The sequence below is a fragment of the Barbus barbus genome (genome assembly GCF_936440315.1).
Source record: "Barbus barbus genome assembly, chromosome: 16".
Classification (NCBI taxonomy): domain Eukaryota; kingdom Metazoa; phylum Chordata; class Actinopteri; order Cypriniformes; family Cyprinidae; genus Barbus; species Barbus barbus.
In genome coordinates, this window is record NC_136744.1 from 29,667,381 (window position 1) to 29,687,040 (window position 19,660).

The following is a 19,660-nucleotide window of genomic DNA, read 5'->3' on the forward strand; positions in this document are numbered from 1 at the left end:
CGCGGAAAAAAAATACTCAAATAAAAAATACAAGAAAAAATAAGTGCTCTGGTTTTCTTTCATAGATAACAGCAATAATGATATTATAGCATTAAAAATAGCCTACTACTGTTACTAAAGAGCTTACACATATTGGAGTACTAACCAGTACAGAAAGCCGAAAAATGATTTTGGTTATCACCAATACTGTTACTTTAGAGCAGCAGTGGCACAAACCTTACATAAACACATTGTTAAAAAACTTACATAAATTTGTTAAGCATTGTAAAAATTGAATATAGTTTAAACCTCTATTAAAAATTTAAATAATAAAGATAATAATAAAGACGAATAAAAACACAAACTCAGTGTTAACCAACAGGTAAGAGTAATGTTCTGCAGGAACTACTTTGATCACAGTCACCTCGTCATTTCTTTATCCTGTAAAAGGCCGTTATGGAGCGTCTCATGCTTATATTCAGACAGACAATTACACGCTGTTATCCCTTTAAAGTTCCTACTCTCATAAAATATTCGCACTGCATGTTGACTTTTAAACCTTAAATTAACTTTCAACAACAGATAATTCAGCACAGTGGATATGTTTGCGCTGAAAAGCCTATTAATTGTCTCCCTCTCTACTGTGTTCTGTCCGTCTGACGCGCGTGCGCGCGTCCGCCGCGCCGGCGCTCATTCGGTATTTTAAACTTAACACAGACTGTCAGGACGGACCTTTATGCAAAAATGGAAATGCTCGCGTGAATTTGTGGCATTTATAGATAAGGATATGACCGTAAACTGAACGTTTTTGCGCTGAGGACGCACACGCATCTGTCAAAGCGCCTGACAGGGCAAGCCATTACTCTTATGCATTAACTTAAAGCTTAAAATAAAGAATTATCATGTTTTGGGCAGCTTGGATCACGTGCTTCTCCGGCAGAATCTCATTCTGTTTCCTCCACTATTTTTATCATAGTTTATGCTAATCTTATTAGCATAAGATTATGCATTTTGTCCATAGAAATGCATTATTCAGTGCCGTAATTTGACTAACCAGCTGAAGTTGGACGTACACTGTGGGCAGACCCGATTAATCGATAATGAGAATCGTTGTCGATGATTTTCATAATCGATAATAATCGATTTTATCGATTAGTTGTTGCAGCCCTAAACATTATTATGAAAGTCAATAACAAATCACACAAACTAAGGTAGATTGCAGAAATATAAAAACAAATCTGTTGCTTTACCACACTCAGTATTTAGGTAATTAATTCATTCACTGTAATAAACATGTAAACATGTGGATTGCACTTTTTAAACACTGTCTGTTAACTTTAGACAGACTTTAAATAAAAAATATAATATATCATGTTTATAACACATGAGCTCACAAAGAGATAGAATATTTTTTTCTTTGGCGCCGTGCTTGCGGAAGCGGCATGATTTTGGGTGCACGAGCACCCTCAGGTCATCCAAGATATAGATGAGTTTTTTTCTTCATTAGATTTGGAGAAATGCATTCCATCACTTGCTCAGAATGAGAGTCTAAACTAGGGCTGTGCAATTAATCGAAATTCAGTTTGATTTCAATTTCGGCCTCTAGCGACTATGAAAATATAGTAATCGAGATAAAACGATTATTGCGCCCCTTCCACCTCCCTTCCAGCAGTGCGCTTTCACTCATAAAAGCCCATTCAGTTTAATTTGTCAACTTTAATAACTCAAGCACATCCAATTTTGCAAAAGTCACGTTACATGATTTTACTGATTTACACGTGAAAATGGGCTTTTATGAGTGAAAGCGCACTGCTGGAAGGGAGGTGGAATGGGGCGTTAATCGTTTTATCTCGATTACTATATTTTCATAATCGCTAGAGGCCGAAATTGAAATCAAACTGAATTTCGATTAATTGCACAGCCCTAGTTTGGACTCTCATTCTGACGGCACCCATTCACTGCAGAGGATACACTGGTGAGCAAGTGATGTAATGCTACATTTCTCCAAATCTGATGAAGAAACAAACTCATCTACATCTTCGATGGCCTGTACAACAAAAAGACACAATGCAACGACCAAATGAATGTGCAAGGGTGCTCATAGTTAACAACAATAACAGCCCTAAAAAAAAAATATACGCTTTGGTCACTGAAAACCGGTTTTGATAGTGTTGCTTGAAAGACTGACATGAGCTACAGCACTTAAGCAACTCGAATTGAGACGGGTGTAAGACGTGAAAGCAAACAAGGGTCACAGCCGCCTGTGGAGGGCAATGCTGGCGGTCTTCTGTGTCACGCTTTATAAATAGAAACAGCCAAGAGATGTCCGTCTCTCCACCTACCCTAAATCACCCTCCTCAAAATGGGTCATTCTGATAGACAGAGCCGCACGTCAGAGACAAACGGCGACACCAAACACAGAGACTAAACTCGCTGCTATAGCAATTTCAGGCATCCTGAAGTGCATTTCAGGACAAAAATTCAAAGCAAGAACCAAACAATACTCTTATCTAACCATGACTGGGCTTATTCAGCAAGCAAAGGGACATGGAGGGGAATGTAAGGAAGAATTAAGCTTCTCCGAGCACAAACAGTAGAAAATAGCCCTGCTTTGAAGCCTCTCTTTGTTGTGCTGTTCAATACTTTAAACTGGTGAAGTAGTCTGTGCTGTTGCTGACCTATCTTAGCATGCACAAAAGATGTTTGGGTGTTCATCTTCTTGAGGCAAATAGCTATTAAATAGAACACAAGTGCAATTATTTATTTAGAAGGTTTTCAGGAACAACTTGTAGACAATTCTAGGATACCTTTGTACATTTGCAGTAAAAGTCTTTTATTATCATTCAAAATAACAATAATTATAGTAATAATAATAATAATTTGGAAAAATGACATGAGCCATATCTAGTTGTGTTGTTATTGTTAACTAAAACTATGGCTAATTTTAGTTAACTAAAATTAAAAGCATATAAAAAATTCCATTACTTGGAATAAAATAAACATTAACTGAAATAAAATATATTATTAATTTCAGCTAGTTGCCAAGACAGCATTTCTCATGGTAATTTAGTTTAACCTCATGTACTAAAATGACTAAAACTGAAATAAAAATGAATAAAAACTATAAAAAAAAAAAACTCAAAATACTAAAAAAGACAAAACACACAAGAAAAAAATCACTAAAACTTTAACTAAAATTAAAATAACAACAAAAACGGATTCAAAACATTAATAAAAACTATAATAGTATCTTAATGATATCAAAATAACACTGCCTAAAACTGAAAGTAAAACTATTAAAATATTTTTTAACATTTATTATTTTGTTAATTGAAATAAAGCTTAAATAAAATTTAATTTAAATATTTAAAACTAAAAACTCATTGAAAATTCTGCCTTAAAATGGCAAGTAAGTACTAAAAGTTTGAAAACGGAAATAAATATAAATTAATGCTAAATGTAAATATATATTTAAACTAATAAAACTAAAGCACACAATAAAATTACTAAAAATGTAAACTAAAATTACAACTGTAAAAATATCAAAACAAAAGCTAATTCAAAACATGAGTAAATACTACAATAGTATAAATAATACTAAATTATAGGCAGTGGCCTTTTGTGCCTAATAAAGAGATTACTAAGCAACCAACCAACAAGAACACCCTAGCAACTCCATAGCAATGTCCAAACAACGACACTAGTCACCTTAGCAATGCCCTAGCAACCACCCAGAACATCCTAGCTTTACAACAATGACTTCTGCAAAGGCAAACACCAACATTTACTTTAAAAACACATTTGTTTTGCTGGGTGCGTAACCTTAATACATGCACATAAAGAGCTCGACTTTATAGAGTCCTCAGATGTGTTATTTACATTTTGAGAGCCAAAAACAGCAGATGAATACCCAGTGCCATCTTCATTCGTCCACGGCGCTGCACGCAGTCGCAGGAACACTGACGGAAGTTCGATGTCAGCGTTTCTCGCCACAAGGTGAAAAGAAACGCTTCTCAGAATGGGGACGTCAACACATCCAGAGGGATGTTAACACGTTCTGCGGAGTAGGGTGCCTTGTAAGGGCACTGTTCTCTATTCTCTATTGTCGGAAGCGTCTCTTATGAACATCTTAAAATTAGCACACACACACCCTGGCACTGCCAGTCTCCTCACAGCGCTCAAATGACTGAGGATGTGATGTAATGTCATATAATTACATGCCAAGACAGCTTCAACAACCAGTCGTGCTCACTCAGCTGGCTGGAGATCTCATTGAGCTCTGGACAGTCTGTTATCTGTTGCATACTGGATAGAAAAAAGGCAAGTGCCGACTGAAATTGCCAGCTATGCAACAGGGATGCAACAGTCACCCTGAAAACGACAAGGTACGAGTCTTATTCAACAATTGAGGAAAGTTTGTCAGGTTAGTAGCCCCTTTAAATTACAGAAAAATCAAAAGTAATCACTTTTTCATGGGAAAAGTAAATTACAGTAATTAGTTATTTAGTAATGCAAAGTAGATTCCAACCTGATTCATTATTGTGGTATCAACTATTTCATATAAACCAAAGATGACATGCAAAGACAAAACACTGCGTAACTGTTCACTTTATATATCAATTAGACAGTTTATATGTTCACTTTATATGTCAAATCACTCGCTTACCATATAAGCCAGTGATTTATGGCCAGAATAAGATCTAAAGTGGACTGAAGTTTATGCTGATAAAAAGTCTGAAAAATCTAGACTCTTTGTGTAAAAAGTGACAAATTACACAGTACATCTCCTAAAGAATAGCACTGAATGCACTGAATAGATCTGAACTTTTGCAGCTATGTACTGAGACACATGCATCAGTCTCTGGTGTGAGAGAATCTATTCAATCAAGACTCTTAGATGGCCTTCTCTTCCAAAATTTAAGTACGTACCCAAAACTCTCACTAGAAGAGCAATACAACCTCACAGCTAAAGGAGCAGCTTAATGAAAAACATGAACAAGAGTCTCTGGCTTTTCCTCAATCTCTACAAAGACAGACATCAGTCAATGGAGCAGATGGGTAAATCGCATTGTAGCACTTATGATTATTCAAATAAGAGATAACAACAACCACAGCCAAAAGAGAATCTGAGCGCCGCCACCGACCGGAGCACTAGCGCGTGATGGATCTCTGCGATAATCTTCATGCCGTCCACCTTGCTGCTGGGCATGACCATATGTTACAGAGGTGGATGCAAGAAGTGTTGGAGTTTGCTAATGGAGCATGACTCAGTGCCTCCATGAATTTTTAGCATATTCCCTTTTACAGACTGAACCCGGTATCTTGCATAAGCAGATCCGGTTTACACTTAGTATTATTAAAATGCCGTAGGATGCACTTTCTGTTTAAAATACATGCAGTGACGCTCTATTGCAATCAGAGATGCTTTACTTAATGTGATCACGTGTGACAAAGCATGCTTTAGTTTCAATATTAGTTTCACTATCCACTGGATTTCACTGAACAGACGTTTGTTATTTAACTAGTCATTAAGTGCATGTCCAGGACCACAATTTAACTCTACAGGTAACGATCTGGTCGCTAGTCACCATGGAAACAAAAGGAAAGCATAAGCGCTTTAAATTAAAAACAACTGCACAGCCAACTGGTATTAAATGTCCTACAATGATGAATTTATAGATAGAAACAGACCAACAGAAAACCAGGAAGCAGAGCAAAGTGTTCATGTTGTCTGTACCGAGCACAAATCTAGAGTTAATGCAGAGAGCAGCGCAATTGTAGGAAAATGTTTGCGCTTCGAAGTTATCATCATAAAGCAAAATTACTATGAAAAACACTGTGACCATTAAAATACATACGGGCTACACAGAAAAAAATTCTTGCATAAACAAAAACAGCAGATACAGGACAACATTAATCAATAAAATACTACTTGAAATTAGGGAGTAACGATTCACTCAACTGACGATTCAATTCACGATTATTATTATTTTACAAAATGAGATTTAAGACAAATTATAAATTAATTGTGTCCTTTTATTATTGCTTGGACAAAATGCAGCATATTTCTTTGTGAAACTGAAATATAACACTATAATAATATACTAATATAGCACTTGCATATTATGGCGCTTTTGTTGGTTTTGATTGCTTCTGTTGTCCTCATTTGTAAGTCGCTTTGGAGAAAAGCCTCTGCTAAATAACAAAATGCAATTATAATGTAAATAAACTACATTGAAATTTTAAAACAAGCTCTAAATCAAATAAATAACACAGGTTTTGTCTGTGCTCTTTTCTTTTAAAATTAGAGGCCACAACTGCATTTTAATCATGATCCAAACAAAGATGCTGCATTCATGCAACATGAGCAGTTTTTAATCTAAATTACATTTGTATAATTTCGAAATTTGAAGCAAAAGCAGAATGGTCTGACTTCAGTTTTGGGAAACTACTGTATACATAAACAAATATCTGCATGAAATGAAACAGGAGACGAGCTGAATGAGACGCAGATTCACTCTCTGCCTGCAGGTGGCGCTTTAAGCGTTTCCTTGGTTTCCGCTGTAAACAAAGCAGCGCTGCACTTATGAACTTTAATATGCATTATACAGACAGGCAAGATGAAAAGAAAGACAGTAAGTTCCCCTCAGACATATTCATATAAACTCCTAACCCTAACTGAATCACGATTTGTTTAGCATCTCAACCGATTTGAATCGATTTTCAACCGGCTCACGGTTAATCGTTACATCCCTCCTTGAAATACAAGTGTTCGTAGTTACATCACCAAAACTTTAATACAAAAGCTTAAACTTTAAAAACAGGTAATGAGCATTTTTTAGATGCCATAAATTCCAAATTGAAGGTGCTGCATTTATTAAAAAATCAATGTAGAGTAAATTTATGCATTTGTCTTCCAACCTCCAGGAAGGCCAAGAATACTAATGCATTTATAAATACGGAAAAAAATAATTGTCCAGTTAATGAGAACGTCTTTCCACAGCACAAACTCCAATTAAATGGCAATAGCAAGTAGCACACCATGGCTTTGTCTTGCTGTGACATAAAACAACGTCTAGAGACTTTTCAAGTATTTAATCATCTGCCATGCTCCATAACATCTCTAAAGTGGCTCTAAAGTTCAAGACCATTACCTTCATCTCCGTCCACGGTGACGGTGATCCTCTCGAGTGAACTCACTTTCAGATCTTCAGCTGAAAGACATGAAAACATATTTATAATGAGAACAAGACGCTGAACAGATGAGTGGAAAAAGATTGCTTTCCTGAGATGTTTGATCTGACATTAAGACATTATGTAACCAGTTGAGTTGTTAGAAAGTAGACAGAAAAAATCAATTACTATTTACCCATCATGCTGGGCTTTTTGATATTAGGAAGTGTGAATTACTTTAGATCTACACAGAAACACATGTGCCCAACAACGTTCCCCAAAACTGTGCCCTAAATAGAAATAGTTCAGATTTGTTACTCAAACTATTTGAAATAAAAAGCATATTGGTTGAAAAACTTGGTAATCAGATGGTTGGAAAGAGTTAGTTCATTAACTACAGCAATTGTGTTATTTTGGATAACTTTTTTTTTTTTAATAAATGACTAATTAGTAAAGCAACCGGTTGATTGCAGCTGAATGTTTGTATTTTTTGCAATGAAATCAAACTGTGCTTGAGAGTGTGCTGTTAACCGGGAGACACAGACATCTGCAGCTCTAGATATACTTCATGCTGCTGGTCGAGATCATTAAAGCTGAACGTGAGCGCTTTATAACACACTTTTATTCAGCCTCGAAATCTAATACATTGTGAATTGTGATTAACATTTACATTTTCAGACAATAAAGACCAACGTGAAACTTACAAATCTAGCGTGCGACATCATTTCAAACTAGTTACAAAATCAGGATGAAAGCCAAAACATTAAATATCTTGGATGTATATTTATTGAGTAATACACTATTTTGTAAGGGGGGGGGGGGGTCAACATGACGATTTTCAACTGAGCTTTGAAGCCAAATTACAGGGGGTAAAAATTACTTTTGAAAAATGCCAGCATCATTTATTTTTTTGCCCAGAGATTGGTAGGTATATTATTTAAAATATGTTGACTTCAACAATCTTTGTTGCATATGCTAATGGTGAGATGCAAAATGGGAAAAAGCACTTTGTGTGTTTTTCACAAAGTATGCATGCATGCAACTCAAAAAGCATTAAAGCTATCTTAATATCCTTTTAGATTTTAGTTCTTAGCACACTTTATTTTGGTATCCTAATTTTAAGGCCTTATGTGGTTCATTTCCTGAGATACAGATATTTCAATGTGGCTCCACGAGTAATTATACACATTTTCAGTGGTCAAAAACCAAACCAAGTGTGGGTCACAAAATTATCAAAATATTTTTTTTTAGTCAAGGACCTCTTGACATGGAATGCCCATTTATATTTTACATTTAGCAGACCATTTTATCCAAATTGACATATGAGGAACATTGTAATAATCTATGGAAATGTAACCAGGTAATTGCTTCTAGTTGTTAGACTGTATGTTAGCAAAAAGGAAGAACTAACTACTGGTTGTTAACCCTTGTCTGGTTACAAAAAGGTTGTAGGTTCATATCCTGCAAGGGTTGATCACCATCAATCACCATTGTTGTGTTCATGATCAAGCAACAGAAAAACTTCTGAAATACAAATACAGCCCTCTCGCCAGCCATTGTTTTTTTCATCATATTCATAACCTAGCTTAACATACAGAGACAACTATTCCTAAGTCGATTTCAATGCTAAATGTAAACGGTGTGAACCAGACACAGCTTTATGAACTCAATTCAACTAATGGTATGAATTATGGCCAGGACTTGTCGACCAATGGCAGAGCGTTAGGTGGGAACTTGTTTGACAACAGTCTTTGCATTTACATTTTCTACAGACTAAATACAAAAGGAATCCAACTGGGGGGTGTTCCAGAAAGCAGGTTATGTGACATACCCAGGTATGTTTAAAGGTAAGTATGCGGATAACTTTCAGGGTATGTAAGTAACCATAGCAACTTGCTCTCTGAAGATAACCTGCTCCGGATTAGGTTCTGTTTCAGGGTTAGCTTACTTCAGAGCTATCAGCGCACAATATTATATATTATTACAATAAGTTTATAGCACTAATACAAGTAAAATATAAGGTAATCTATTATAATATGGTTATTATATTTATTCTATTGGCATAATAGTTATCTGCCTAAATTATAAAACACTTGTATGATGAGGTAATGTTTATTTTATTATATATGTTTGTTATATTTTATCATCTCACACATCATGGATCTGCATTTTCTATAATGTATTTCTATAATAAAAATAAATATCTGATTACTTATATAACTAGCATCAAACAAACAATACAATTCTTATTTTCAAGGATTAAAGATTAAACGTAAAAAAAGAAAAATGATTGCACAACCACCCATTAGGTGGCGATATGCACTAAGTGTGCAAATGGCCTTTGAACAGAAGAAGAAAGAAGCAGAATGGCGCACTTTATGTTAGCGTCCGTTTCCATAGTGACTCGTCGATTCATCGCTCTATTGAGAATGTCTTGCGTGTTAACCAGGAACATACTCTGGGTTGAATGAACTTACTTCTGGACTCGTTTTTGGAACCAACATACCTCGAGTAAGCAAGGTTTAGTTGATCAACAGAGTTCAGGGTTTAGCAGATGGTAAATTAACCCTGCTTTCTGAAACACCCCCCTGGTCATTAAGGCTTAAAGGAACACTCCACTTTTTTTGGAAATAGGCTCATTTTACAACTCGCCAAGAGTTAAACAGTTGAGTTTTACCATTTTTGAATCCATTCAGCCGATCTCCGGGTCTGGTGGTAGCACTTTTAGCTTAGCTTAGCATAGATCATTGAATCGGATTAGACCATTAGCATCTCGCTCAAAAATGACCAAAGAGTTTCGATAATTTTCCTATTTAAAGATTGACACTTCTGCAGTTACATCGTGTACTAAGACCGACGGAAAATAAAAAGTTCCAATTTTCTAGGCAAGTATGGCTAGGAACTATACTCTCATTCCGGCGTAATAAGGTGCAGCAGGCGCAGTGATATTACGCAGCGCCTGAAAGTAGTCCCCAGCTCAGTAGCCTATGATATAGCTGGGGACTACTTTCAGGCGCTGCGTAATATCATTGCGCCTGCTGCACCCTATTACGCCGGAATGAGAGTATAGCCATATCAGCCAAGAAAATCGCAACTTTGCATTTTCCGTCGGTCTTAGTACACGATGTAACTGCAGAAGTGTCAAGTTTGGACATTTTTGATGACCAAATGCTAATGGTCTAATCCGATTCAATGATCTATGCTAAGCTAAGCTAAAAGTGCTACCGCCAGACCTGGAGATCGGCTGAATGGTTAACTGTTTAACTCTTGGGGAGTTATAAAATGAGCCGATTTCCAAAAAAAGTGGAGTGTTCATTTAAAAGTGACTATTTGCTAACTTCCAACCAACCCCCATTCCTTCAACGCCACGCCCTCTTTCTGAAGCCCCGCCCTACTCAGACATGCCAGCGATGTCAGCACAAAATGATTGACGGGCGAAGCGCGTCTCTGATTGGCTAAAACGAGGACGGGCCGCTCCCCTGACTAAGTGGCTGTCACAGAGACAGTTGTGATTTGTAAAGACACCTATTCAGTGATAACAGGGACATTTCATTTGTGGTACTTAGAGAAAAAATAGCTTACAGCACCATAAGTGTTTCAGCCGTTTATGTAACGATAATGATCGATGCTCTGTTCCTCAGTTGAACTCTTTGGAGTTGAGGAGTCAGCATTACATTCGAGTTAAACAACTAGAGTTAAAGTACTAGATAAAGTTAAGCGTCGGTGTTGTTAGACTACAGTAGTCTGCGCGTGATGTCGACTGCGCTACAGCATTATGACGCCATTTCTGTGCCACACAACTGCAGTCGCTTGACATCGACATCCTTAACATTGCGACGTTCAGCGCTGCTTTGAACCGTGCTTTATTAACGCGAGCCGTGTTGACTTCACGAAGCGGGGCGACATTGCGATTTCGAATAAAGCCAAGTGTCGCGACGGGAGAAAATCACGGTTAAATCACAAAGCGCTTTAAATGGAGGCGACAAAGCTCGGCTACAAAATGCTGAAACACGCTCGACACAATGAACGATCAGAACAAGGTCAAGCTAAACGGGGTTTGTACAACTTGCTCCGATCGGGACTTATTTGCTTTCGACATCAGAGAATGCTGTGAGACGAAACGACAATGTCACCTCAAACAATAACTGTCGCGTCCAGAACATCCGTGTCGTCGAAACAACCGTTTAATCTTCGCAAATGAAACTGTTTTCGCTGAAAACTAACGTTAGGGATGAGAACTACCTCACCGGCCATTTCTGCTCGAGCTCAAAGATCCGTAGAAATCGACGTCGAGGTTAAAAACATAATAAACACGGCGTTTCCAGAAAATGCGCGATACTGGATCGCTTCTGGACGCAAGCTGCAACGATGTTGATTCATTCGAGGAGACGATGGCTGCGGTCGAGTTCGCGAGGAGCCAGTGAAACACTCCAGATTCATACATTTATCCTGTCAGGTTTAGTCGAAACATCTCTTCTCGATCACACAAAGCCTTACGTAAGGCAGTGTTCCCCATCAGCTATCTGATGCCGAGCAGCGAAAAGAAAGTGCTCGAGTCTTTTGGCGGATTCCAACACAACAACATCTGCTGATAAAAGTGGAGCCCAAAGTTGCTGCATCTACTAATAACAAACTAATAAAGGCGAACAAAAAGTCTCCCGCTGTCTAGATGCACTATTAACGTCGTAACCCGTTTGGCCAGCGAGAAAACAAGGTTAGCAGAAGCGTTGATCGACAGCGCTAACGTTACGCCTAGCTGTCAAAATAGCGAATAAATGACATTGGCGTAAATAATGCTAACAAGTGCTAATTTAGAAGCTCTTTTCAGGTTTTCTTTCGATCTCCGTCTCCATTAAGACTTTATCTGGTCAACATAACGTCCTACCTGATATATCCGACAGATCACGATGTTCCTGAGGTAAATTAGTAATCCATTGGAGAATCGTGGAAAATCATCGACGGAAACGTCGTCCGAAAATGTAGGGAAGGTGTCGGGATGCGAATCCGATAAAATCGCTCCTCACTCGTTTTCGGTGGTAATCCTCTCCGCTTCTGAAACGGACTGAAGGATACACAAACCTCCCACCGTGGAACCGCCCCGTCCGTTCTCTATTGGAAGGTAAACCGCCTCGGCGTTCCTTTAATCGCAAAGACACATGGGACTTGTATGTTTTCAATGGAACACTCGCGTTGGGACAATAGAACACACGATGATGACGAAAACTACATTTCCCAGAGTTCAACAGCGAGTGGGGAAACATCTCCAGGCTCCGCCCACTTTCACGGGCCTGCTCTTTGCGTACAATTACACTTGATGATCAGAAGTCTAAACGTTTATTTGAATAAAAGAAATAAACAATCATCATTTGTTTTATGTTCTCATTTAACGTTTGGCCATTTTCCCGAGGCACTAAAACGCAGCAGCATTTGTTGTCCTTAAAATAACTATGAGACTTGCATGTTTTTAAAATTACATTCACGAAAATGTAGTAATAATAACAACATTCAGTGTCATTTTAGACAATCTAGCACTACATCTGCACAAAATACTTTGTATTTTCTTCTAACACAGTGGTGAAAAAGGCCCCCAAATAGCATAGTCCTCATCTTACACAGGTATTGATACATTTTACATCTGCAGAAAATGTATGTGTTTAATGTATGTACAACATCCCACTCATTCTATTAAATTAGCCTGTAACTTAAGTAATATATTATATATAAAAAATCATTTAATTAAAATAAATATATGTATATACATACAGTGCCCTCCATAAGTATTGGAACAGTAAAGACAAAATTGCTCTGTTAGCTGTGGAGTCAAGACATTTGCAAATATGATTAAAAGATGAATATGAGACAAAACTACAGAATGTCACATTTTATTATTAGCCGTTTCAACACATAGATGTTTTACCAAATAAAAAGCACAGCACTTTTAGAGTTCATCCCACTCATTGATGTGAGCATAAGTATTGGGGCAGTTGAACATAAGGCAGATATAAAATATTAAAAGCTATTATTTAGTTGCAGATCCCTTGCACACAATCACAGCAGTGAGTCTGTGACCCATAGACATCACCAGACTCTTGCTCTCATCCTTTGAAATACTTTTCCCAGCCTTTAATGCAGCCAACTCCAATTGTTGCTTGTTTTGGGGAGTTTCTGCCTTTACTCTCCTCTCCAGCTGCTGAAATTCATGTTCAATCAGATTTAAATCTGGAGATTGACTTGAGCAATATAAGACTTTCCATTTCTTTGCCCTTATAAATTCCTTGACTGAACTGCAGGGTGTTTTGGGTCATTGTCCTGATGCAATATGAAGCACTTCCCAATGAATCTGGTGGCATTTTCTTGAATATTGGTAGGCAAGATGGTTTTGTACCCTTCCAAATTCATTCTGCTACTGTCATCATACATTAAGTCATCAGTAAAGTTGAGAGGGCCTGTTCCAGAGACAGCCATGCATGCCCATGCCATGACACCACCTCCACCATGCTTTACAGATGAGGCTGTATGCTTGGGATCATTGCAGTTCCCTTTTTTTCTCCACATTTTTGCTTTCCCATCACTTAGATAAAGGTTCACCTTTGTCTCTTTGGTCCATAAACACAGTTCAAAACTCTTCTGGCTCACCTTTGTGCTTTTTTGCAAACTCTAATCTTGTCTTTCTATTTTTGGTGCTGGTCAGAGGTTTGCATCTTGCTGTGTAGCATCTGTAATTCTGTGTCAAAGTCTCCTGAGGACAGTAGATTGTCAGAGCATCACCCCAGCTTTCTGGAAGTTGTTGGTGATTTTACAGACACGTCTTTTAGGGTTAATTTTCACAGCTTTTATGATTTGTCTGTCATCAACTACTGTTGTTTTCTCAGCTGATCAGGTCGTTGTTGGTTGCTGGTGGTTTCCAAACTCTTGATTTCTCCATGCCCTTTATTTTTGCTAGAGCTATAACTGACTTCCTCTTTTCTTTTAGCATCCAAATCACTTGCTTTTCTCTCAAAGTCAGCTCCCTCATCTTCATCCTGGTTTGTGTGTCATCATCGAATGCAAGATTCAGAATACAGAAGTAATGGATATAACTGATACGACACATTCCCTGCTTTTAATATCTGAAGAATTAATGCAACAGGACACAGCTGATCACTTAGAAAGACCTGTGAGGCAACTGCTCCAATACTTATGCTCACATCAGATAGAGATGAAACTCTAAAAGTGCTGAACTTCTTAGCTGCTAAAACATCTATGTGTTGAAACGGCTAATAATAAAATGTGACATTCTGTAGTTTTGTCTCATATTCATCTTTTAATCATATTTGTAAATGTCTTGACTCCACAGCCAACAGAGCAATTTAGTCTTTACTGTTCCAATACTTTTGGAGGGCACTGTATATGTATATATGTGTGTGTTTGTGTTTCTCTCTCTCTCTCTCTCTCTCTCTCTCTCTCTCTCTCTATATATATATATATATAATATTTAGTAAAATTTGTATTTTAATATATTTAAGTTATATGTATGCACGTATGTAATATATATATATATATATATATAAATATATATGTGTGTGTGTGTGTGTGTGTGTATATAAGTGCCTCTAAGTGCCGTTTGAAATTTTCTTCTGAAATTAGTACTTTTCTCAGGCTCCTATGTTTTTTTAGTTATTTCACTTTAATGGCAATGAAAAGAACCTATTCATTCAATTAAAGTTAAATTACTGAACCAACACATAGGAGCCTGAGAAAAATACTAATTTTAGAAGAATTTCAAACGGCACTTAGAGGCTTTTGCATCTGAACTCTTCATAAACACACACACACACACACACACACACACACACACATATATTTATACTTTTAATATTACTAAAGTATATTAATATAAAAACATATAAAACATTAAATTTAAACTACGTCTACCATAATTCAATGCTGTTGCAGTCGCAAAAAATAAGAGATGTCTTCAGGCCCCGCCCACTTTCCGCGCCTGCTCTCTGCTGAGTCCATGGCGTATTTAAGCGCGAGCAGCAGATGAGTGAGCTTCCGGTCAAACCCAGACGAGACAGATCAACCCAAGGCTCTCTGGCGCGTCTTAAATACCTATTCTACATCCAGTAATAAGGAGGATAAGGTGCCGTTTTGATCGTGTTTTTAATGAGCTGTGAATCGAAGTGGAGTTAAATTGTCGTCTTTGGCTAACTGGCTAATGCTAGCGAGCTGGCTGTCAGTGGGGAAAAAATTGAAAGCGGAAGAGGAACGTGCTGATTACGAAACCGGAAGTGCTACAGTGCGGCTTCTCGATCTGAAAGGTGGGTGGGCATCATTTTATTTTACTGTCTGGTTTGTTTTTTATAATTAAATATACATTTATAAGAATAATAGTAATAACAATGAACACTAATAATAATAGACGTTATTATAATTTATCACAGTTGTTATGAATGTACATTTACAATAATAGTGATTTATAATAAGATAATTATATTATTATTAATATCATTAATTATATTATTATTATAATTGTACATTTAATAAGACATGTTGTTACTATTTTATTAATATACATTGATAATAATAACTGTTATTATTATCATCATCATGTACATTTAATAAATGTTATTGTAACTTATTGTTATAAATGTACATTTGTGAATATTACATTTAGCTCGTTTGGCAAATAATCAGTACATTTACATCATAAAAGCAAGTTTGATTATGATGATCATCTGTTTTTGCTAAGCTGCTTATTTTGCACATAAGACTGTTAAACCTTTCCTTGGTAAAGAAATGCTAAGGCTTTCTCTTCAAGCCTCATGGTGAAGGCTGGAGTGATGGAGGGAGAATGGAGAGCCGTTGTTTTATCATGTATGATCCGGCTCAACTTTCTGGTTATGTTTTCATCACTAGCATGAGGACAATCCCATCTGATAGCCACATGGGGATGCTGATCTTGTGAATGCAGTGTTATTAAAGACTTCTGCTGATGTAGACCAGAGAAATCCTAGCATCGCCTCCTTTCATCCTAGATCTCCAGTCCTTTCACTATATTGAAGCCATTAAAGAAGCTGCTCACCGAGTGTCTTGTGTTAGCGTTGTCTCTTTTCAACAGTGGAGATTAGGGAGTAAAAACATTGATTTTCTCTGTATAGAAACATGGATATTCTGGTATCTTAACTGCAGTATTATATGGTTAGTTGCGTTTTATGATTTGGCATGATTTCTTCCCTGCCCTCTGTGATCCTATCAAAACAGATGTTTAAACTGGATGCTTTTTTCTGTCAAAAGAAAAAAAAAATCTCTTACAATTCGGACATCTTCCCCCACACAATTCTAACTTTTAAGAATAATGATTTGAGTTTGTTTCAGTCGTACGGAAGTTCTAAGCGGCCATGCATTATTATAATTTTTCTGTCTTGTTTTCTCGTGATCACGACTTAATTTTCTCGTGATCTCGACATAACGAAAGTTGTTTTGTCGTTATCACGACTTAATTTTTCTCGTGATCTCGACATAACGAAAGTTGTTTTGTCGTTATCACGACTTAATTTTCTCTGTGTATTCGTCATGAGAAAATGCTATAGAAGCAGCATCATGGATGATCGTATTCGCTTTTACTTTGATCAGGGACTCACTCAAACTGAAATAATAAAAATAAAAATATGGTATAAGTACCATCCCAAATATTGAAGGTGTTGTGTGTGTGACCGACTACATTGATCCATGATAGAATACTTGTCATGCATATTCATACTCGGACATTTTAGCTCTGTGTCTGTCAGTGATTGACAACTTACACATAAGTGTTGGACACTTGAGAAGGAGGCTGTCGGGTCTGCAACTTTATCGTCGAAGACAATATAGCGACCCTGATTTTCTCACTATAGCTACAATTACGTCGTGAGAAAACGGTTTTTAGGTTGAGATCAACAACTTTCGTTATGTCCAGATAACCACAAAACAAATTTCGTTATGTCGAGATCACGAGAAAATTAAGTCGTGATAACGACAAAACAACTTTCGTTATGTCGAGATCACGAGAAAATTAAGTCGTGATAACGACAAAACAACTTTCGTTATGTCGAGATCACGAGAAAATTAAGTCGTGATAACGACAAAACAACTCGTTATGTCGTGATCACGAGAAAATTAAGTCGTGATCACGAGAAAACAAGACAGAAAAATTATAATAATGCATGGCCGCTTAGAACTTCCGTACAGTCGGCTGCATTAACATCAGTTTTCTTTCTCGCATCTCTAGCTTTAAAATATGCAACTTCACAAATGCATAAAAGTGACCAAGTGGACATAGACTACTGCAAATTGACGGTAACACTCCTGATGTCAAACATTTGGGTCGACGTGCGTGTGTTTCGGTCACATTGGGCCTCATTCACTAAGCAAATTTGAGCATGAAATCTGTGTGCAAACGTTATAATGATATGAAAACATGTACTGTAGTGTTTCATTGTCAAGGTTTTATTAAATCCACATCTGATGTTTCCCACGCAGTGTCACGTGTCAAAACAAACAGCATGCAGTATAGTGCTGTCAGACTGTCGCATCCAAAATAAAAGTTTTTAATGTGAGTGTATTTATATATGCATAATAAATATACACAGTACACACACATCTATTATGTGAACAAAAACTTTTATTTTGGATGCGATTAATCATTTGACAGCACTAATGCAGTGCCAGTGATTTTCCTCTAGAGCAGTGGTTCCCAACCTGGGGTCACGACCCCTACTAAAGATTTACAAGGGGTCGCCAAGCTCACTCTAGTTTGACCACAAGATGAAATTCCCGACGGCTAGTGCTACCGTTTAATATTCTGTTTAAAACCATTTGTTTACCAGGATTATATAAACTCACCTAAATACTGTCCAACAATCTCACACAGTCGCAGCATGCAGCGTAGGTTTCGTTTTGTTTGAAAATATGGCGGAAAGCATTGAAAGGTTTTACAGAGGGAAATTATATGAATTAGGGGTGTGCAATATGACAATTTTTGATTGTGGACGATAAAATCTCTCCACGATCTGCTTTTGAAGTAATATCATAGTATCGTGCTACAGAACATATTCTATCAAATACAGTTCTGGCGCCGCCGTCTCTATATTCTGTACAACACGACATACAGCAGTAGAGTTACTCTGGCACTGCACCACAAGCCTTGCCGGTTAAATGTTTAATTCGTGCTGGTCTGACGACCGCTTTGTCTGAGCGCATACACCAGAAGCGCGCGCACTAAAATCTTTTGCGCTAATACTGTCAAAACACACAAGGTTTATGTATAGACTCGGCTGATTATGCCTAAAATGAAAGTAAACCGTTGAGAGAAAAATGGATGCGTGTCTGTAGATGCGTGCAGGTCTTACAGTACTGAACATGCAGTTTACCCTACAATTTAATTTCTCTCATTATTCACTCACTCACATGTTGTCCCAAACCTGTATTCATATCTTTCTTGTGCTGAACACAAAAGAAGATATTTTGAAAAATGTTGGTAACCAAACAGTTGCAGGTCCACATTGAATTTAATAGTAGGAAGAAGTCACTGTGGACCATTTGGTTTTCCACGTTCTTCAAAAGAGCATTTATGTTCAGCAGAAGAAAGAAACTCACTCAGAATAAAACAACTTTTGAGTAAATGATGGTATAAAAATAAAACATTGACAGAATTGATAGACGGATGACAGAATATTTATTTTGGGGGGAACTATTCCTTTAACGTTAATAAAACAACAAAATGCAAAGAGAAAAATCACTCTGCTCTTGACTGGAAAACATTAATACAGTTGCTTTAGGAATCAGTCTATATAGTTTTAAATTTTTATATTTGTTCATTCAATTTCTTGAATGCTCCTGCTAAATACACCTATTGTACCTGGAAGTAAAGTTAGTTGTATTTGTATATTAAGTGTATTTGCTAGGGCTGCACGATATTGGAAAAATATGCGATATGCGATATTGTTGTTGAATATTGCGATGACGATATTTCTTGCGATATAACATTTCCCTAGAGAAATGCTATTTTTATTAGCTTTTTTTAAAATCATTTATATATGTAATGATCATACTAAAATAAACAGGATATTCTTCAGATCTAATTAAATCTAATTCAGGCTAAAAAAAAAAAAACTGTCAAGGAAGGTGCAAACATTTAGACTTTAAAACACTATGAATGACTGAAAACCTGGGCAGATATTCTGATTTCTGGTTTTGTGTTACCATAGACCTGCAAACAAAAATCACATTACTCTCAAACATTACTTTTTATTCACATGTAACCATGCAATCATCAAGAGCATCTTAAAACAAGAGCATCTTTTAAACAAAATATTTCCTTGCCTTGACTGTTTTTTTAAATAAAAATAAATATTAAACAAATTAAATAAAAAATAAGTGTGAAGGGCTTAAATAAATTGGTATGTAGTGGAAAGACTAACATCTTGTCAACATCCACATACATAAAATAATTATTAACATGCAAGCATTATTAACATGTAAACAT

At 36.8% G+C, this 19,660-nt stretch overlaps 2 protein-coding genes across 5 annotated transcripts in view; one reads left to right on the forward strand and one right to left on the reverse strand.

The window, feature by feature from the left end:
* The window catches only part of LOC306882769 (AT-rich interactive domain-containing protein 4B-like), a 74,906-nt gene extending 62,623 nt beyond the window's left edge, over positions 1 to 12,283 (reverse strand). For 2 of the 3 annotated variants that reach the window (XM_079437644.1, XM_079437643.1), the window contains exons 1-2: positions 12,038 to 12,283; positions 7,134 to 7,193 (exon numbers count right to left, since the gene is read on the reverse strand). In XM_079437644.1, coding sequence (XP_079293770.1) covers positions 7,134 to 7,139 — 6 coding nt within the window. In that variant the 5' untranslated portion in view covers positions 7,140 to 7,193; positions 12,038 to 12,283. The remainder of the gene's footprint in view (positions 1 to 7,133; positions 7,194 to 12,037) is intronic. The other variant, XM_079437645.1, reaches the window with a different exon arrangement.
* Positions 12,284 to 15,142: 2,859 nt separating this feature from the next.
* Positions 15,143 to 19,660, forward strand: part of ggps1 (geranylgeranyl diphosphate synthase 1) — a 28,891-nt gene continuing 24,373 nt past the window's right edge. The window contains exon 1 of one of the 2 annotated variants that reach the window (XM_079436994.1): positions 15,143 to 15,455. The gene's annotated coding sequence lies outside the window, so the exon portion shown is untranslated. The remainder of the gene's footprint in view (positions 15,456 to 19,660) is intronic. The other variant, XM_079436995.1, reaches the window with a different exon arrangement.